Genomic DNA, 22,423 nt, shown 5'->3' with positions numbered 1-22,423 from the left:
TTGTTGTGTTTGTTTCTATTCTTAATGCTTGCTTTGGATTGATCACCCTTTGCATGATTTAAGGTTCCATGGGTATTGGAAAATAACCTTTGAAACTAGTTCTGAAACATATGCCTAGTGGTGATTGTATCTAGGGATAGAGCTTGACCCATTAGTAGTCTTAAACCCTAGCCCGTAATGCGGGTGTAGATATTGGGTACTCAAGGGATTGATATTCAATATCCGCATCTAGGCTCTTTCTCTAAGGGATTAGGTTTGAGTAAACTTATGGGTTGACTAAGCAATGAATTCAACAAGAGATTAAGGATACATTAGTGTTACGTTTGGTGAAATCTGACCCCCACAACCTCACAATACCACAATACCATTCCTTACCTTTTCCACTCACAAAACAATATTTATTTACAGCTTTCATTCCAATAGTCACAACTTTGCATTCACTGCATAAACTATGAAATTGGAATTATTCTTTAGTCACGAATAGTCAATAAATGCTTATATTACCTTCTAATCCCTGTGGATACGATATTTTTACTACTTGAACGGCCGGTATACTTGCCGTGTTTGAGACCGTTGATAGAATTAAACGAATTTACAAATATTAACAAAAGTGTTTCAACGGAAATCTCAACAAGTTTTTGGCGCCGTTGCCGGGGATTAGAATGACGATTTAGTATTTGTAGGTATTTGTGACTTATTCTTTGTTTTTATTGTTATTTTTATTTGTGTGTTGGTAATGAATTGTTGAAGCTAACCTGTGCGCTCTAGTCCTCTGCTTTCTCTTGTATGCAAGGTACTGTGAACTAGATTGACCAATTCCTCTGAGCAGTTGCTGAGCAATCCTCAGATTGAGCACAAAGCAAGGAGGAACAAGAGCAACAGGAGGAGAAGGAGAGTAGAGCACTTCAAGTTGGTCATCGTCAGGCTCGGGACAGTAAACAAGCGCTTCCTGGGAGGCAACCCAGAGATCTAAACTTTGTTTTAGATTTGTGTTGCATGTTGTTCTGTGATATATGTGTTGTTTTGTATTATGTGTTGGATTGTGTTATATGTTGTTTTATGTTATATATGTTTTGTGTTATATGTTGTTGTGTTATATGTTGTTTGTGTTAATTGTTAAGTGTTTGAATCATGTTTGAATGAGTAAATATAGGGTATATTTTGCTTGGAGTGTGAGAGATGAGGTAACTCTGTTTCCGGGTGGTTATAAGGCCTCCTTTCAAAGCAAATTTAGGCAAAAAAACTGACCATATCAGGGTTACGCGCCCGGCGCGCTTCACCTCGCGCCCAGCGCAAGACTCGAATTGTGGTCTCTGGAACCCACCACGCCGGGCGCGTTTAACGCACGCCCGGCGCGATATTAGATTTTGAAACCTCGTTGATATTCGCTGATATGAAGCCCGGGGCATCTGTGTTAAGCCCGGCGCAGCACACCCCTGACACCCAATATTTATCTGTTTTCAATCATGTTTCTTTATGTTCTGTTGTATGTTGTATGTTTGTGTGCTTTATGTTGCATTATTATCGTCCAATTCCGTGTGCATGCATGTTGTGCTTAATTTTGGTCTAAGGATATTCTCCATTTTTTGCTATATTTGCTTGGTCATCAATGTGTATAATTTTTGTGCTCACCATGTTCTTTCATGATTATACTCCGCAATCACTTCTGGTTACCAGAACTTTCAGGCATATACTGGTTGGCCTGGGGACCAGGCTCCTAAGTTTGGGGGAGTGGAGCTGCTGATGCTGATGGAGTTGATGATGGTAGAGCAGCTCTTGGAGATGATGATGACCAGACCCCATAGATGGAAGCAGATGGAGCCTACCTTAGTTTACCTTTGTCTATTGCAATTTATTCTTCTGTCTTTTATTTTCAGTATTTAACTATTTTTATATATAGTCTTTTTGATGGTTACTCTGTTGGTTCTTTTTGTGAATAGTCTGCCTTAGCATGGTTTTTAATCTTGTTGATACTTGTTTTGTTTGTGGTCGATTCTGGATTATAGTTTGCTTGATGTTTATGGTGTGTGTACCTTATACATTTTCAAGTCACATTAGATATTTAGTTCATAACTAGTTGCATACGGGTTTCAATGTTGATCATAGAACTGAGCTGAGTTTGATAGTTGTGCATGCATAGCCGGGTGAGGTGTGAGCCTAAATACCTATGAGTGAACTACACTTAGGTTGCATGATAGACTTTGCTTGAGTTTCCCTGGTGGTTTGCTTATGTTGTGCACTTATATGATCAAGGCATTCATACTCCTCTATTTTGTAACCATCTAAGCCAAAAAGCCATCTCCACTCTTCACTTGACCCATACCTTTCTAAGCCTAAACACCACACCTTCCACTTGTCCCAAACCATGAAAAATTAACCATAACCCTTGCTTTGGTTAAGAGAGCAAACTGATGACATCAAATAAGTTTGGGGGAGTTGAAGAATGGGAAATTTTGGGAAGAAGAAAGTATGTGGTCAGCCATTACAAAGCAAAAAAAAAAAAAAAAAAAAAAAAAGAGAAAAACAAAGCAAAACAAAAACAAAAATATTAAGATGCAAAAATGTAAATATGCATCTCATAAAGGCTAATGGCTTGGATCAGGTAAAGGGCATGTGCCAAATTGTTGTAATGGGGTATGGAGAGGGACATCATTGTAAAATCTTATTTGCTCTCTTAAGCTATAGCACCTTCAATCCTTGAAAAACCATAAAACTGCTACCGCTTGACCCTGCTTGACCCAGATTGCCCTAATAAAGACCTTGTGATAAGTGTCTGCATTTGTTTTACCACTGGTTTCATTTGGAAACGAAGAGCAAAGTTGAATTATGTGGCGTGAGTAGTAGACTAGAGAGAAACACTCACCCTGATACACTAGTGTGCATAGAGAGAAACATTTTTCTAGTGAGGATGCTTACACAGATAGTCATTACTCTTCTCAGCTCTTTGATCTCTTTTGAAACCTTTGTTTGCACCTTGTCATGTTCTAGTGCAATAATTGTGATTGGAAATTCATCTGAGGTTCATGCTTGCGAAAAGAAGATACAAGTGAACTAGGATGTAGAAATTGACTCACTTGCATTGCTTGTTATCTGCTAGATTAATTACCTTTTGCTTGAGGACAAGCAAGGTTCTAAGTTTGGGGGAGTTGTTAAGTCTCAATTTTACCTCTTTTTGGATGAGACTTATTGAACAAATTTCACTCATCCTTTGAACCATTGCAATATAATTGTTCTCTTTTTGGTTCATTTTGTGTGCAGATATAACTAACCCAAATTCAGCTAACAATACCTTAATACACCTCATTTTTTGTGCAGGTATTGAGCTAGTGACTTGAGGATTGAAGACTCTTAGGATTGGAAACCTAAGAAGCTAAGGAGCAGAGAAGAGGTTCTGCGCCGGGCTCAATATAACCCGCGCTGGGCGTGACAAAAACAGAGTATTTCATCTCTGCCAGTTATATTGCGCCGGGCGCAAAAGGAATTAAGCCGGGCGCAAAAAGAATTAAGTCGGGCGCAAAAGGAATTGCGCCGGGCTTGTGTTGAGACAGAGAGTGCTTGACTTCTCTGGAAGAACTTGCGCCGGGCGCGAAGAATTGTGCGCCGGGCGCGGAACCCTAATCTGATCTCCCAGGCTCGTATTTGAAGCCATTTTCGGGGATCTTTCTCTCCATTCTCACATTGGGCGCCTCCAGGAGCTGCGGAAGGGATTCCCAGGGCTTGGGATCGTCCGTGTGCGGATCTTTCCTTCGGTTCTTCACTTCCTCTTCCATCTCTATTTTGTATTTGCCCTCTTTGTTGAGTGGTTTCACCCATTTTGTGGGGTTAGATGTAACCAACGTACTCTATTGTAATCTTTACGGTTTTAATGATATATATACATGTTGTTTTATTCGTTGTTGTGTTTGTTTCTATTCTTAATGCTTGCTTTGGATTGATCACCCTTTGCATGATTTAAGGTTCCATGGGTATTGGAAAATAACCTTTGAAACTAGTTCTGAAACATATGCCTAGTGGTGATTGTATCTAGGGATAGAGCTTGACCCATTAGTAGTCTTAAACCCTAGCCCGTAATGCGGGTGTAGATATTGGGTACTCAAGGGATTGATATTCAATATCCGCATCTAGGCTCTTTCTCTAAGGGATTAGGTTTGAGTAAACTTATGGGTTGACTAAGCAATGAATTCAACAAGAGATTAAGGATACATTAGTGTTACGTTTGGTGAAATCTGACCCCCACAACCTCACAATACCACAATACCATTCCTTACCTTTTCCACTCACAAAACAATATTTATTTACAGCTTTCATTCCAATAGTCACAACTTTGCATTCACTGCATAAACTATGAAATTGGAATTATTCTTTAGTCACGAATAGTCAATAAATGCTTATATTACCTTCTAATCCCTGTGGATACGATATTTTTACTACTTGAACGGCCGGTATACTTGCCGTGTTTGAGACCGTTGATAGAATTAAACGAATTTACAAATATTAACAAAAGTGTTTCAACGGAAATCTCAACAATATTTCGAGAAGCAAATCAAGTTGCGGATCTCTTAGCCAAACATGGACGTAGTTTGCAGAATAGAATTGTTATATTCTCCGATCCTCCTTCTTGGATCCATTTTGCTTTGCTTGCTGATTTGTCGGCTGTTGCATTTTTTAGAGGTTTTTAGTTTGGGTTTATAACCCCGTTCATGTACCAAAAAAAAAAAATGAATCAAACAATAAAACAATACTAATCGCTAAAAGGAATGTAGTATGTTGGTATCTATATCTCTTTCTCAAAAATAGTAAAGGCACTGTTCCATGTATTTTCATTTTAAGCTGTGGAGGTGCGTTTCATATAAATTTTGTGCAGAAAATCTTAACTTAGCATTATGGTGACGTTTACTTACAAGTAGTATAATGTGCATCAATTCCCATCTCCTTCGGCCATCCATTTCTCTTGGTGAATTGGTAAACAAAAATCAATGTGTACTAAATACATATGAATATAAACAGTTATAAATAACTTATGAATCCAAATCTAATAAATTTGAATTATATTATTTTAGTATTTGGGTCAGATTCAACCCAATCAAAAATTGATATTGGATGAGTTGGATAATAAGTTTTGTAATTTTTTTATTCGTAATCCAACCCGATCTAATCATATATAATAACAAAATTAATAATAATAGTAGTAATAATAATAATAATAAGTTAGTGTTTAGATGGTTACTTACTCAAAACAATACTCTTTGTCACTTTTAGTTGGTAACAAGTTTTGTATTTTTTGGTTGATAGCATTGTAACAATACAACATATTTATTTTCAATTTTATTTTATATTAATATTAGCCATTTGAACAGATAACAATATAATAAATCAATAAATTTATTTTAAAATTTAATTTGTATCATTATATATTTTATGAATTAATAACATTGTATTCATAATAAAAAAATTAAATGATTTACATCTATTATAAAATATTTAAATTTTTTCAAAAAATAAAAATAAATTTAACTATATTTGACGCGATTGACTCAATCCAATCCAATTTATTCATGATTAGATTTAGGATTGGGTTGAATTTATAAAAGAATAATACACAAACCTAATCCAACCTAGGCATGACAATCTAACCTGCTTCTGTGGGTACCCACCCAAACCCGCCTCGATTTGGATGGGGAAAACTGGTGTTTAACAGGTTCGGGTTTTTCCCGATTGATAAGATCAGGGGCAGGGGCGGGGACGGGGATGTTAATACTCACCCTGCCCCCGTACCCGCCCTGTTTAATAATATTATTAAAAAATTATTTTTATATATATATAAACTAAAATTAGAAATATTTATTTGCAAAAATTGGTATTATCTTACTTTTTTTATTTACTTTTAAAAATTTATTCATATTTATTAAAAATAAAAAATTTTAAAAAAAAGTTCAAGAGCAGGGACGGGGCAGGGATACCCAAACCTCGTCCCCGGGTACCTAAATTTTACCCCCAACGGGTATTGGAAGCGGGGACAGAAACAATTTTAATTTGGGAGGGCGAGGAACATAAAACCTGCCCCGCCCCAACCCGCTCGTTTACCATACCTAATCCGACATTTTAATTAGATTAAATAATAAATTTATTAAAATTTGACCCAATCTCATCCACTTGCAACTCCCTATAAATACACCACTTAGCATTATATCCTTTCTCCATATTCAAAATTGTTTATTTTTTTTATCCCCAAAAATTATAATAATGACTATAAAAAATAAATCTAAGATTTTATACATATTATTTTAACTTTTATTACTAACCAATGTTAAAAAATTAACACCATTATTAATGAAAAGCAGCGAGCCCACACAATTTTCCAGTGTCTTAAAAAAAGTCCTATAACTTTTGTTAAAAATAAAAATAGAAGTACTATAACTATAAGGGCATGATAGCAAAACGCTAGGTTAGCTTGGGGAAACTGATTCATAGAGTGTAAACTAGACTCTACATAAAAAAGAAAATAATAATAATAATAATAATAAATAAATAAATAAAGGTAACGCAGTAACGCTCGCTAGGGCTCTTTGTTTACGCAAAGCGGTGGGCGGTGTAATAATGTTATTATTGTTGTTAACGAAACGGCCATTCGATTTTTTGCAATCTTTTCCTCTCCATTTCTGGGCCCTACACGTGTCCTTCTATTGAAACGCTGCCGTTCCCTAACAATAGGCTATTTCCCTATTTCCCCGATTCGAGATCGACGTTGACGTATACGGCGCTGATGAGTTGTGCATATTCAATGTCCGGTGCAGTTCAACTGCTCTCGCCACAGGGCAATATCGTCAACATGGAAAATGATACTTTAATGCTGAATGGGCTAAAAACCTATTTTGATCTCTTATAATAATTTTTTGTTTCAATTTAGTCTCACTTTTAATTTTGGTCTCAATTTGGTCCCTAATAAATTAATTGGTTGCAATGTCGGACTTCCGTCCAAATTATTTAGACGGAATTAACTGTTGACCACGTGGAAACTATGTAGATGCCACGTGGATGTCAAATTTTATTATGCATTTGGAACCAGAACGGCCCGTTCTGAAACTGGAATAGCTCGTTCCGGTTGCCCTCATGGTGTGTAAATTTTGCATTTGGAATGACCCGTTCCAGATGCATTATTTAACACCAACGTGTGCAGCAGAATGGGCCGTTCTGCCTTCCAAAACGGGCAGTTCTAGATTCAGGACGGGCCGTTCCAGAACGCCAACCAACATAGTGCACCAGTGTGATTCAAAAATCGAAAACAAACTATTTACACATACACAATTTTTTTATCTAAAAAACAATATATTTTAAAATAAAAATATTCTAATATATATATATATATATATATTTATATTTATATATTTAATTATCTTATGTATAAAATATAAATTTCGAGGAGTTATTCATTTATTTGATATTTGTCAAACTTTTGTACTTTCTATTTATTGTTTATGTTGATAATAAAAAATTAAAATTGTAAAAATTTATATCACATATTAAAAACATCTTTATATGATAAATAAATTAAACTTAATTTTTATAAGATTTAACATATTTATTTATATGTTTTTATTAGTGTTAAATTATTATTAAGTAGGTTTTTAAGATTGTTATGTAACCAAACATTTTAAAAAATGTCTATGACAGATAAATATATAATATTTATAACATGTATTTTTAACAAAAAATTAGGTTTAAATCTGTTAAATTATAATATAACATAATCTGACCTAATTTATTTTCATCCTTAATCATAATTGTATATATAAAAACTTGTAAAAAATAATATATATTTATACTTTTAAAAATTATATATAAAATTTTTAATATTACAAATATATGAATAAGTATTGTCCTCACGATCTAAAATTTATAGGTATAATCATCAACTGCATGTGTGGTATTCTGGAACCAGAACGGTCCGTTCTGAAACCAGAATAGCCCGTTCTGGTTTCACTCCTGATGTGTTCATTTTGCATCCGAAAAGACCCGTTCCGGATGCAAAATTAACACACCAAGAGTGAATCCAGAATGGACCGTTCTAGTTCCAGATGCATGACAAAAATTTGACATCCACGTGGTATTTATGTAACTTCCACGTAGTATCCACGTGGCTAACAGTTAACTCTATCTAAATAATTTGGACGGAAGTCCGACATTGCAACCAATTAATTTATTAGGGACCAAATTGAGACCAAAAATAAAAATGAAACTAAATTAAAACAAATAATTATTATAAATGACTAAAATAGGTTTTTAGCCATGCTGAATGCTTTACGTGCAATTTTTTTAACTATATTTTCCCTTCTCTTACACAGCGTATTATATTTAATTTGAATTATTTATAGTGTATGCTTAATGCTTTTAATGAATTATGGTTATATGAGATAATCATTCTTTTATCATAACAAAAACGAATCAAAATCAAATCAGGTGACTACATCCTGATATCAAATAAATTTAAATTTAATAATTATTTACCGATTTTTTTTTCACTTTTAGCTGATTAAAAAATTAAAAATATCTTTTATATAATTATACTAATATATAAAGGGATACTTTTTAATAACTACCTTGATCTCCACATTTTATTAATAATTATACTTTTCTATTTTAAAAAATTAAAAAAATATTTTTAATGAAATTCAAGAACATGAAAGTAATAGACTAATCATAATAAATATACTTTTGTTACTTAATTTTTTTTTATTTTATCCTTAATAGAGGTACTCTCATTTTTACTTTTATTTTATTCTTAATAGAGGCAAAAAGTGTCTTGATCCTATTAGTTTTTAAGATAATAATAATTATTTTTTACATCAATATAATAATTATTATTTAAATTCAATAATTCAATACCCATTTGTGATTAAATAATAATATAAAATCTTTTTCATCACCTATTACATTATATTTATGTATCTTTATCTTTTAATTTCACAAATATATTAATGTTTATTTTATATAATTATAATTTATAATGCAAAATTTATGTTGTAATATAAAAATATTATTCATTGTCGATGTTTTTATAAAATATTAAAATTTTATTAAAAAAATATATAAAATAAAAATGATAAATTGAAAGAGATGAGAATTTGAATTTTTTTAGATTTATTAGATAAAATAAAGATTAAGTTATACTTTTCATAACTTATCTTAATTTTATAGATTTATTTTAGTTTTATATCTGATTATTTTTAAAATATTTAATTAAATTTCATAAATTTTTATATAAAATACACGTTACAAGTTTTAACTTTTAAGTCGTGATTTAATTAAAAATTAATTTAAAATTATATCACAAAATTAAAAATATTTATTATTTTAAAAAGGTAAAATTGAATCAAATATTAAAAAATTTTAAAAAAATTAAGATATTAAAAATAAAATAAATATAAAAATAATAAAAAAATTAAAGTATAATTTAATCTAAAGTTAAATAATTTAACTAAAAAATATTTAAAGATACTTCCGATTATTGAAAATAATTATTTTAATTTATGTACAGAAAGTTGTCGAACTTAAATGGTAGGTAATATACTATTTGATGACATTTAATCCATTGTTTATATATTAGTCAGTTTATTTATTTATTTATCTTTTATGTGGCATAGTTTGATTAAGTTATATACGTGAAAAGGGAGGGAAAAAATAATAATGATGACGTAAAATGGAGTTACAGTTTTAACGTCCAAAAGTGAGAATGGTATTTTGGTAATTTGAGTGGTAACCTCCACCAGGTCGCGGAGATGCGGACGCCATTTGAACGTTCTTACAAATGAAAAATACTGTATCTCAATGCAAAAATAAAATAAAATAAATCCATAGAAATAAAATAAAATAAAATAAAAAGGAAAAGAAAAGCAAAGAAACAAAAACAAGGCAAAAACCTCAGTTGCGGAAAGAAACATAATCTGGAATTCGAGAAGCAAATTAATCGTTTGCGGTTGCTTTGTTCCTCCTCTCGCAGGTAACTCAATCCTTATCTTCTCCGTCCCTTTCGAAAATTTGTCCCTAGTTTTTCTCTCTTTACAAGATTCCACTATATCTCCTCGCGTTTTTATTTTTTTACGAATATCTATTTCGCAACTGGGTCTTCGTCTTTTCAATTATTGTTTTTTTTTTTTTTTTTCTCTTGTTCCTCGACTACCTCAAAATTCGCGGTAAATGATGCCTAATTATTGATTATTTTTTCATGCTGCTATTGATCGGTACTGTTTAGCGTGTCTGGCAATATATGAGGAAACAAATTGTGGGATCTCTGTAGTTAATTTTGTCCCTGTTATGTTTTTTGTAGATTGGCAAATCAGATCCGTGATAGGGGTAATTTATGAATGCTGCTATTTCCCTAACCGGAAGCAGTAGTCTTAATATTACCCCATTTAGGTTGAGTTGAAAAGGGGAAACCCTGGTTGAAGAATCATGCAATTTATAACAATATATATGATTTGATATGATTTTGTTGTTTGTGAAGGTTTTTGATTTTTTGACCCTTGACTTGAATAGGGTTCTAATATATTGGTGTTGTTTTTGCTATCTGTTTGTGTGTGAGTGCAGATGGTAAGGGGAGGAAGGTTTAGTGGCAAACGCAATTTCCGAAAAAGGGTTCGGTCAAAGGAGGGAGTCTCTGATGACTCGGACGAGGACTATGTGCTTTCAGATGAAGGTAAAGACGCATCTGACTCATTAGATGGATGTGCGTCAGAGGAGAGTTTTGATAGTTTTATGGAAGATGAGGAGGAGGCAGAATTTCAAAGAGTGAGGAATTCCAATAGGTCCAAGGCAAAGAAGGGCATTTTTGGTCAGCGGAAAAATGCAAGTAAAAAATCACACAAGAGGGGAAGGATTACATATGCAGAAGAAGATGAGGAGGAGGAGTTAGATGAAGAGTTAGAGGAGGAGGAGGAGGAGGAGGAATTAGAAGAAGAGTTAGAAGAAGAAGAGGAGGAGGAAGAGTTAGAGTTAGAGGAAGAGGAAGAGGAAGAATACAAAGAGGAGGAGGAGGAGGAAATTCAAGAAGTGAGAAATTTCAATAGGTCAAAGGCCAAAAATGGTGTATGTGGTAAGAAAAGAAGTGCTGGTAAAATCTCCCAAAAGAGGGGAAGGAAAATACGTGCTGAACAACTGGAAGAAGAGGAGGAGGAGGAGGAGGAGAAACTAGGGGAGGAGGAGGAGGAGAAGGTGAAAAGAGGTGGAGATGAGGAAGAGGAGAAAGAGAGAGATGGGGAGGATGAAGATTTTGACTATGATGACGAGGATGATGAATTTTTGCCAGAGGAAGAAGATTATTCAGATGAAGAGGATGAAATGAGGGGAGGAAAGAAGAAAAATGATGGAATGAAAATGGACAAGAAGGTTTTGCAGAAGAAAAGGACCTCTGTGGTTTCTACCAGAGGTCGAAAAAGGCGGAGTTCTAGAGCATCAAAGAAGCCCTTGAGAAACAAAAGAAGAAAGAATGGGAGGTTAAGGAAGAAAGAAAAATGTGATGATGAAGATGAGTTTATAGATAATGGCCCATCCATCAGGACAACAAATAGGAGAAAAAGGGGCCAGAAGAGAAGGGTGCTTCTTTCAGATTCAGATTATGCATCTTCTGGATCATCTGATTTTGACTTTACCATATCTGAAGAAGAGAGAGAGCAGGTGAGAGAAGCCAAGAGATTGTGTGGAAATTTGAGAAATAACTTGAGGAGTTCATGCCATATTATAAATAATGAAGAGGTTGCTGTTCATGAGTATCAACATCAGCAGCGGAAGCCTCCAGGTCGGAAGGGCAAGGAAAAGATAGAAGAACCTCAAGGAAGAAAGGGTAAGGAAAAGGTGGAGGATTTAAAAAGTGAAGTGGGAAAGCAAGTGTGTGGTATTTGTCTATCTGAAGAAGATAAAAGAAGAGTAAGGGGAGTACTAAATTGTTGCACTCACTTCTTTTGTTTTGCTTGCATTATGGAGTGGGCAAAGGTGGAGTCTCGTTGTCCTTTGTGTAAGCAGAGATTCAAAACAATCAGCAAGCCTGCTAGGTCAACGACAGGGATTGATTTAAGAGAAGTGGTGATACAAGTCCCGGAACGTGACCAGGTATTTGAATTCTTCCTTATAGCTTTTGCATTTTCTTCAATTTATTGCTCATTTGTTCCTAATGAATACATGTTGATTCCATATGCAGGTTTATCAGCCCTCTGAAGAAGAACTCAGGAGCTATATTGATCCATATGAATATGTCATTTGTTCAGAGTGTCATCAAGGTGGAGATGATGGCCTCATGCTACTCTGTGATATCTGTGATTCCCCTGCACACACATATTGTGTTGGTTTGGGGCAGGAAGTTCCTGAAGGTAATTGGTATTGTAATGGCTGTAGACCAGTTGCTTTGGGATCTTCAAGCTCCCAAGTTCAAGAAGGTGTGACTGAACCAAGGGTGACAATCCAGAGCCTTCCTGTTAGACCACCCCCTGTTCTACGAGAAAGTATAGATCTCAACTTGATTTCATCACCCCGTGCAGCTTTTAATCAAGGTTTTGGGCATCTTCCATCTTCTAGATTTAGTAGCAGAAGTGTTGAAGGAGCTTCTCCTGTATCTGGAGGGGCACCCACTTTATCAGAGAGACGGTGGATACACCGTCAAATTCAACAACTACTTTCAATAGATAGGATGGCTTCTACACCTGGCAGAACCAATGGAATTTCAGCTACCAGTTCAACTAGTAACTTATACAGCCCTCAAATTGATCAAAGTAGGGGAGTCACCACTCTACATGCAAGGACACAGGATGTGGGAACATCATACCACACATTTTTTGAGGAGAGTCTATGCAACAATACCTCTCCATTAATGCAAAATGGAGCATTATGGCAAGGACTTATGGCGACACCCCCAGTACCAGGTTGTGAGCAAGTTCATCAGTTCAGCAGATCAAACATTGTTCCTGATGGTGGCTTGTCTCCTGCTGTCAAAGAAGAGAGTAACTTTCACATTGCAAAGGAGCAGTTGCAATCAATGGTTAAAAGCCACCTGAAGAGCTTGTCCCAACATATTGAGTTAGGTTAGTATTGCTGTTCTTCTCGGTTACAGATTTTTTCATTTCTACAATTTTTTTTCTCTTTCATCATATGGGGAGGAAGGGACCTTTGCTACATTCGGGACTCGATCACATAAAGTGATGCATTCCCCCACCTGTAGAACATGGTACCTGACTATCAAACCACAAGTCCCGGATCATTACAAAATTTCAGGACAGGCTTTTTCCTGTAATGTGAAGAGAACCTTTAGAGGTACCTGTGCGAGTGTGTGTTAATCCGTTTTCAGTCAAGCATTGGAATAATTCTTCATCATGATATCTAATAACAGGGAAATTGCATCATAGTTCCACTGAAGTGCTTTTTGCTCGTTTCTCTGCATTTATCAAAAATTAAAAATGCCTTTATCTTTTTTATTCAGGGCACAGTACTTTTAAGGATATTGCAAGGAGTTCTACGCACACCATACTAGCAGCTTGTGATCTTGAGCACAAAAAGAGTGAAGTTTGTACTGTGCCTCCCCCATCTGCCTGTCCGCACATGGAACTAATGGCTGGTGGGCAAACTAGTCTGATTAAAGGTTGCTGCTCATCTTGCTTTGATTCTTTTGTAGGAGATGTGGTGAAGAGGGTTTTGGAAGCCAGAATACAATGGTTGCAATTAAGACTTTAGGCATAAATTGTTGCTGTGTCCAATGACACAACCTTTTTGTTAGTTTCAGAAAGACAAGAACATTTAATTTACTTGTTAATACATAACATATGAATATGATTCACATCTGAACAGGAAGGCTGCTTCTTCTGACGTTTTATTTGTTTAATTGGGTGCTCAGACAGAAGATGGTCAAGAATACGCTTCGGAGTCTGGGTTGAATGAAAAATGGAAATGTGAAAGATTTAAAATGAAAATCATTTACCATGTTTGGTTTAATAAAATACGGAAGGAAGAAATTATTTGTAATTTTGTTAAAAATTATATGTAATTCGTCTTCTGTTATTAACATCCCTTTTGCGCGTACTCAACCAAGTAAAAGTAAATATTTAAATGAGAATCATAATTATTGTACTTGTTGGCTTAGGATGAAACGATCTCTTGATCGGACAAAGAACCCAATTTTGAAAATTATTTACCATGCTACTGATTATTTCAAAATTTAAGAAGCTAATTATGGTAGGGAATGGGGATACACTCCAGTGATAACTTCTTAGTTGGTCTCGACACCCAAAGTGGATTATTTACCCTCAATTTATTTGCACGTTTTCGTTTCTAACTGATCCACCGAAACTATAAAACTCTACCTGTACAAGGATCTGTTAAGCTGTAAATTACATGCATATTCGTTCCTAAATTTATCTATCATTATCCCAGCAAGGCATAGATTTAGTGCCGTATGTGCCGGTTATAATTGTCGGAATGAAATTCTGATCTTCGAATGTTTTGCTTGTCTTTCTTATTATATTAAAAAGGAAATACCATATTTATATGCTAGCACATTTGAGGTACCCTGCTGTTTCTTGAGACTTTGAAGAATCACCCAAAAATATAAAGTTCCAAGCACAACGCCAAAATCAGTAGAAAAGGATATTTTTTCATTAAAGCTTTTATGATATGCGATTAAAGGGGATGATGAAACTCTTGAACTAAAAACATCAGTGCACATATAACATAAATTACATTCATTTTCTACTACTTATTTTTCCACTCTGATCAAATACATAGACAATTTCAACAGGCAAACCATACATTGCAGGTATCGCATGTGAATTAGCCCACTACTGAAGCAACCACCTCCATTAATTTCCTTCATAAATTGTCATCAAGTATGGTGGACAGCAACAGTCCTTGAACAAACTCGCATCTTTTTTCCTTCTCCTCCTTATCCTTAACAGACAAGGTTGGTGTCTCCACATTTCTAAACAGAAATAGCACAGGTTAGAAACTAGGAGATGCTATTAAGAGCTCAGCAAGCATTATTTTGCAACAAAGCACTAAATTGATTGGCTGGGAAGGTAAAAGGGTATATAAACATTAATGAGAAAAGGATCAGGAAAAAAAAAGCAAATTCAGAGAAAGCAAATAGAATACTCAATTGAATAGGCATGAAGCTATAAATAATTTCAAACAGATAAAGCATGCCGGCATCACATTCTTGCCACTAATGGAGCGTAGATAAGGAGGAAGAAAATCATCTCAGTGAATACAATCTTATCCAAAAATTTAAATATTAGAGTGATACCAAACAGGAATACTTGCACAAGCAGGAATACTTGCATAATATTGAGCAGAATTCCATGAAGAGGAAGTGACATTTTTTTAAAAGGGAAAAATGAAACAGAAATACCTTGCTGACACAGTCTGATCTGAGCATTTTTTAGATGATCTTGTCTCGGTGTGTAAGTGCTGAGAACTGGTATGTTCATTAGCTAAAGGCGATATAAATGATGACAACAGTGGATCAGCTGCATTAGACGAAGACACTATACATGAAGATCCGCTGAACAGGGATTGCAAATTTCCTTCTCGCAGCTCCTTCCTCAATAAAGATAGTGTTGAATAAGATCCACCTTTACGTGATTTCCTTTTGCGCTGCATGTATTCACTAGTTAAGGAATTCAACCAAGTTAAAGGGTTGGGTTTAAATGTAAATTTTGGGTTGTTTTCAAAAAAGAAAAAATCATTATCCGTTTCTAAAGTATACATTTTTGCGACATGTCCCATAATGTAATAAAATGACTTAGTAAATGCTCAATAAACCTGCAATTAAGAGAAAAGTTTTGTGCTAATAAGATAACCATTTATGAATAACCAAATTTAATCTCTAGAAAAAGGATATCTTAAATATACTTCCATGTTGTAGGGTTATGTGTGCTACCATATCAACCCCCACCCTCAATGCACAAACTGGACATACCTGCACATAGAAATGATGCAATCAGAAAAACCATTGATTTCCTTCATTATGAAAAAAATGTATTGCTTCTTTCTTCCAATACAAACATCATAATATTATTCTCAATATAAAAATTGACTTAACCTATACAAAATAGAGGGGGAAAGGCATGTAGGAACAACACGAACATTAGGCTCAGACAGCAAATACTTTAAAACCTTACAAGTTGCATGAAAAATGGTAGAACGCAAAAGAAAGTAGCATACCCCATTCCTTGCCTCCATCGGATGCTCTTCATCAATGTGGCAGCATAATCCCACAATATCAAAATACTCAGAACAAAACGGGCAGAGAAACTCCTCCCTTATATCATCGTCCCCATCATTTTCATCAAACCCCATGAACATATCTACATTCACAAAAAAAAATCCATATTAGATACTCCAAAATCAACATACACGAGAACCAGAACAATCCCAAGAGGGGCATAAAAGCTCCTCTTCAGTAAATCCACACAATTTAAAATCACAACGATGAATTTTAATCCCGGTAAAGTTGACCAAGATCTTCACATCACAAATCCCAATAACAATTGATATCACAAATCACCTCGTGCCACGGAAAACGAAGCACCCGATAGCATTTTGAGCTAAGGTTTTCAGACAAGTTGATTACAATTACGCTTTTGATTTCAAAAAATCCCCATTTCTCCGCCCAGCATCAATAATCGAAACCCATCAAACAACCTTAAAAAAACACAACCTCCAGCTGCGCAATTTTCAGGAAAAATCAAAATCTCCACGTTATGTTCCTTTTCCCCCTTTTATATATACACACCGAGACATATAAAATCCAACCCCCACCCTTACCCCTGTTAGTTGTAACAAAAAATCTTTTTTATTATTATTATTTATTTTTGTGAGAGACACCTCATCTTGAATAACAGAATGAAAGGAGGGAAAAGGGAATTGAACCTGATCGAGATTGAAGAGCGGATTGGTAGCGCCTGGAAGCGGAAGAGAGACGAGCACTCCAAGAGGAATCACCGTCCATAGCTGGGCTCTGATTGTGTATGCTCCGATTGTGATCTCGATTGGGATTAGGGTTTTGTAGAGGAAGAGAAAGTGAGAGAGAGAGAGTGTGTGTGTGTGAGAGAGAGAGATGTGAAGGAACAACCACGATGCCGCTGAGGGGAGGACAGAAGGAGCAAGAGAAATCCTACTCCATTTTCCTCCTTTCATTTATATCCCTTTTTTTCATTTTCTATTTTTTTATAATTATTTTCCTCCGCTTCCCACCTCATCACTCAGAATGGTCCAAACTTCAGACTTCAAAGTCCACCAACCAAACTCTATTATGGGTTCACTAAACTTGGTAAGTATTTCTTAATCTCTTGTCTGAATATGCTTAGTGGGCGCGGTTAAACTTAATAACTAAATGAGATGTGTAATGTTTCCAATTTTTAATATTATTCTTTTTGCTAAATATTAATTATATTCTAGAAACATTTTAATTTATTAAAAAAAAAAAAGAGAGAGAAATATAATAAGATGAAAGTGAGAAGTTACCACTTACCAGGTTCCGTTCTCATGAAAATTTAACATTCTCACTCTTTTTCACATGAAAATAGAAAAAAGACAACATGAATAATATAGATTCCAATAATGTCCCAAAATATTTTATTTATAATTTATACCAAACATAAGAATTGCTCCAACAAAAAGAACAATAATTTTATAATCCCTAAAACATGCACACTTCTAATTTTTTAAGCATTCATAATTATATTCTGAGGCCTCCATATATTAGGGAAACATAAATTTATTTAATTTCTTTTGTTGTAAAGAACTATTTTTAATTTTCTGTAACTTTTTGTTTATTTATATAACAAGAAGTTACATAATTTATAAGTAATAAAATTATAAAACAATATTTTTAGATTCTTGCACGTTTTCTTTCTTCAAACAGTCAACGCCAACAACTGGTTACTGATTAATCGGAACAACCAAAGACTTACAATAATATCTAATGTTTGGAAATAGGCATAGATGGTAAACCGCAGTTGTTAGATATTTTTCGATTCACATTTATGAAAAGCTAAAATTTAGGGTCTGTCTAAACTGCTCCTAAAATTAGATTTTTTTTTCATAATAAAATAGAACTAAATTTAATTTAATTAATTATCTATAATTATTGATTTTTAAAATAATTAAAAGAAAAACAAAATTTTGCATATTCTTTCTGTCATTTATTATTATTATTTTTGACTTTTTATAATAACCAAATGTTTGGCTCGGTACTTTTAAACAGAGATGTTCTTTATTATGAATTATTTTTCGAGTTCAATAAATAGCAACAAAAATAGATTAATATCTCAAACTAGGTAGGAGTAACTTTATCTTGTCGTATTCTATAAAAAAAAATTAATCATACTTTGACTATTTACATCATAACTCAAAAAATTTAGATAATAAATATATCAATACGAGATATTAAAATTAATAAAAAATAAAAATAAAAATAAAAAGTAAGAGTAATTACTGCTAGAAGAAAAGTTAAAAAAGAAAAAAATTATGAGTTTATAACAGATTTAATTCTACTAACTCAATTAGTTAAGATTTTAATTTATATTAGTTAAATTTTATATTAAAAAAAAAGACTACAAAGATAATAAATTACCACAAGAGAATTATAAAATTATTGGGAAAAAAATTGAAAGAAAAAATGTGGAGAAATTTAGGAATTATATAATTTTTTATAACCACATTAGTATGAAAAATTTAACTGATTATTTTTAGTAAAATATCTTTTTTCAATTACATTTTTTTTACTTATAAGACTGAAACTTGATATCTTATTTAAAAGAATTAAATTTAGTATCACTCAAACTAGTAACTTGTTAATAAATAATCATAAGATTCAAAGTTTTTATATACATGAAAATAAATTGTCTTTAAAAATCTTTATAAAATTTGCACGCATACTAATTATTTTTAAACAACTTTTTAATAATGATTAAAGTCTCGTATTTTCAAATGTCTTCTAATATGAATTGCTTCTAAGATTCAAACCAAAGAAGGTTGCAAACAATGTCTCCATTAGCGTTATTCAAAAAGATGACAATTCGGTTGATTGACCATTGTAGGGTTATTTTTTAAGTTAATTACATAAATGAGACTGTTTCGTAACTATTTATACCTTCCGAGTTGTTTATTATAGTGTTGTGATGGGTAACGTGTAATTTTTTTAGAAGCCATGTAATAAAAGTCGTTATAGCTAGTAGTGATTCAACTAAAGTTGTTATTGACTGTAGCGATACACAAAGGCTTAATTTTTTTTTCTACGAAGTTGTTGCAGGCTATAACACCTAATTTTTTTTAAAAAATAATAATTAAATGAAGTTGCTTCAGCCTATAACGATACTATTTAATTATTTTTTATAAAAAAATTAATGTACTTAAATTTTGAACATATAATATTTAAAAATAAATATATTTATTTGTATTTTTTAAGGTTAAAATAAATTATTAAAAAATTTAAAAAATCAAATTTTAATTAAATTTTTTAATATAAAAAGTATAATTAAAATTTATATATGTATATATATACCTAAAAAATTATAAATATAATTTAATAAAGTAAGTAATTTTTTTATTATCAGTTAAATAAAAATTTATTAAATTATTAAATAAATAAAAGTATAAAATAAATATTAATTTAATATATAAAATGTAACATCGATATGCATGATAGCGATTCATTTCTTTTTTAAAATTTAATTTATATAATTTATAAATATATTAAAATATTTAAAATACTAATTTATGTTTAAAAAATTGAAGATAATATAATTTGTTAAAAAATAAAATCAAAGGTAATATAACTTTTTTTTCCAACTTTTTTCACATTTTTTTTCTTCTTTTATTTTTATCTTTTTCAATTTTTTTTGGATTAGAGTGAGATGCTATCAACTATAGCGACTTTGAAGTTGTTATGGTCATAGCTACCTTTGTTTTTCTATCACTCACTTTTTTTCTCATTTTTAAAATTTTTTTCTAGATTTTTTTTCAATTTTTAAAAAGTTTTTCTTTATAAAAATGAATTTTATTTAATGTTAATTATTTTTTATTTAAATTTATTTTAAAAATTACTACTAATTTATTTTTTGTTGAGTGTTATTCTGGGTTATTTTTAAAAAAATCTTATTTTTTTGTAAATTATTAAAATATTTTAAATGATCAGTTCTTAAAATAAATATATTTTTTTTTAAATATTTTATGAAAAAATTAATCTTGAAAAAATTGAACCATTTGAAATGTTGGAACAACATAATTTTAAAGTCATTATAATCATTAATGACTTTTGCATGGCTAAATTCTACCCGTTTTTAAAAAAAAAATACATGTAACATTAGTATTACTGTAACTCATAGCGACACTATAATAAATGATTCCAAATGTACAAATAATTGCAAAACAACTCTATTTATATAATTAATTTTAAAAATAAAAAATTTATAATAATCAATCAGCCGGACAATTCTTGTGCTAGTTCTTCTCCCAAATTGATTGAAGAACAAATTCAAAGTCTTATAGCTTTGTTTACTGTTACTAGAATCTCTTCTTCATCTAATTGGGTCGATTCTCATTACATTATTGTCAACCAGGTAAGAAATTATTTTACTAACTAATAAATTTAAGTGCATATGATCATATTACTACTTCTGTTTCTCAATTGAGTGCATTTGGAGTCATGATTTAGTGAAGGAATCATGATAATGATATGAGCAATATGTGATTTAGCAAAAGACCAAAATTATGTCGAAAGGGAAGAATGAATCGTTTAAAATCTAGTAACATTATAATATGCTGGTGTTTAAGTTGAAGTTTGGTGAATGATCTCCTTTAGATAAATAAAAAGGAGGATGAGAAATTCTAATCCATTGTATAATTTAACCTTATTAAATTATGTTTGAATTTGAACAAAACTTTGACCGGTGTGTTGTCTTGTTTCACTTTTAGATGTCATTAATGTCTTGTTTTCAAATTTTATTAAAAGTAAGTTTTTAAATAATTTTTTTTAACAATTCTTTTAAATAAATTATTACGAATGTCATATCAAACATTCAAAATTAATTTATATCATATAAATATTATAGACTTATAACTCTTATAAAAATTTAGTTAACTTATTTTTAATTTCTGTCTCATGCTTTGAATAACGCTGAATTTAATTTTTATATTATAATTTATTTTACTGAGTTTTTTCTCTATTGTCTTATTGATTCATGTAGAGAGAAGTTATGTTTATATAAAAATTTTAATATAAAAATCGGTCTTAAGTAGATTAATAGGTGTTTGACATAATTACCCTTAAAAATAAAGTTTATAATAAATATAAAGTTAGACTTGGACTTAGGGATGGCAATGGGCCCCATGGGACGGGTAATAATAAACTAATCCCTACCCTACTAGATAAAAATTGGTCTCATATTCGTCTCATATTTGTGCGGGTATCTGTTAAGCGGATATTTATGAATTTCTTGAATATCCATGGATATCTACGGATATCCATGGATAATTATAAATTTTTTAAGAAATTAAAAAAATTATATTATAAATAATTTTAAATTTATATTTAATGTCATTGAAATATTAAAAATTAAAATTTAATATTAATTTTAAACTTGTAATTAATGTTAATTTTGTTGAAATAATAATAAAAAAGCAACATAATCAATAACTTAAAATATATCAATCTCATAAGTAAGTGAAAGTCTCATAATGTGATGACTAATGTGTAGGTTGTGCGACTATGAAAAAAAAGAAATGAGAGAATGTAGTTTTAGGATTATGTGGTACAAGGATAATTATGATATTTAAGAAATGTTATTAAACGGGTACCACAGATATGGATACCATCATACCCGCCCCCCGCCCCGTTTATAAACGGGTAAAACATTATCCATCTCCATTATCCGTAGGTACCTAATTATCCTACATATTTATTATCCATAGTGAATTTTACCCACTCGCGAGTATCTTTGTCATCCCTACTTGAACCTTGTTATTTTTCTAAATTAAGTTATTCAAATAAAATATTATTTAATAAGTCATTTTACCCTTAGTTTCACTCTCTAAATTAGACATTTTCAATATATTTTTTTACACTATTCAATATTTTTTTCTTTAAAAGTTCATTTCACATGAGTTTGATGATTATCCAAATAAATAAATAAAAAGTAATCTCTGTCAACTATTTCAAACATTTATTTTTTTCATTATAAAATATTTTAATTTAATTTAAATTGGATTTTAATAATGTCTTTTCAAAAGAAATATTTAATAATTAAAATAATATTATTTTTATGTAACGTTATTGAGACTGAAATATGAGTTGTTTTAAAAAGGTTATTATTAGTAAGAAATCAAAGTTATAGGTAGAGTTAAGCTCCCTTATTACAATCTATCTTTTGAGTGAGAATTATCTTAA

The 22,423-nt window shown here is 31.9% G+C and overlaps 2 protein-coding genes across 3 annotated transcripts; one reads left to right on the top strand and one right to left on the bottom strand.

Moving 5' to 3' along the window:
* Positions 1–9,835: 9,835 nt before the first annotated feature.
* LOC109789242 (RING/U-box protein) lies at positions 9,836–13,824 on the top strand. 2 transcript variants are annotated; one of them, XM_020348154.3, is made up of 4 exons: positions 9,836–9,997; positions 10,585–12,102; positions 12,191–13,067; positions 13,463–13,824. In XM_020348154.3, the coding sequence occupies exons 2-4, from the start codon at positions 10,585–10,587 to the stop codon at positions 13,711–13,713; spliced, it is 2,646 nt and encodes an 881-aa protein (XP_020203743.1). In that variant the 5' UTR covers positions 9,836–9,997; the 3' UTR covers positions 13,714–13,824. The 2 variants fall into 2 exon arrangements, with proteins under 2 accessions (XP_020203743.1, XP_082915824.1); XM_083059698.1 differs by lacking the exon at positions 9,836–9,997 and adding an exon at positions 10,039–10,190.
* Positions 13,825–14,609: 785 nt separating this feature from the next.
* DI19 (drought-induced 19) lies at positions 14,610–17,160 on the bottom strand. Its single transcript, XM_020381667.2, has 5 exons — positions 16,906–17,160; positions 16,198–16,340; positions 15,875–15,952; positions 15,383–15,633; positions 14,610–14,953 (listed from the first exon to the last, which is right to left on the bottom strand). Exons 1-5 carry the CDS (start codon positions 16,982–16,984, stop codon positions 14,845–14,847), a joined length of 660 nt encoding a protein of 219 aa, XP_020237256.1. The 5' UTR covers positions 16,985–17,160; the 3' UTR covers positions 14,610–14,844.
* Between the last annotated feature and the right edge of the window lie 5,263 nt (positions 17,161–22,423).

This window comes from Cajanus cajan, chromosome 7, assembly GCF_000230855.2.
Source record: "Cajanus cajan strain Asha chromosome 7, NIPB_CcT2T_4, whole genome shotgun sequence".
Classification (NCBI taxonomy): Eukaryota; Viridiplantae; Streptophyta; class Magnoliopsida; order Fabales; family Fabaceae; genus Cajanus; species Cajanus cajan.
Note: the sequence above shows the minus strand (reverse complement) of the source record. Positions and strands in the feature narration are given on the sequence as shown.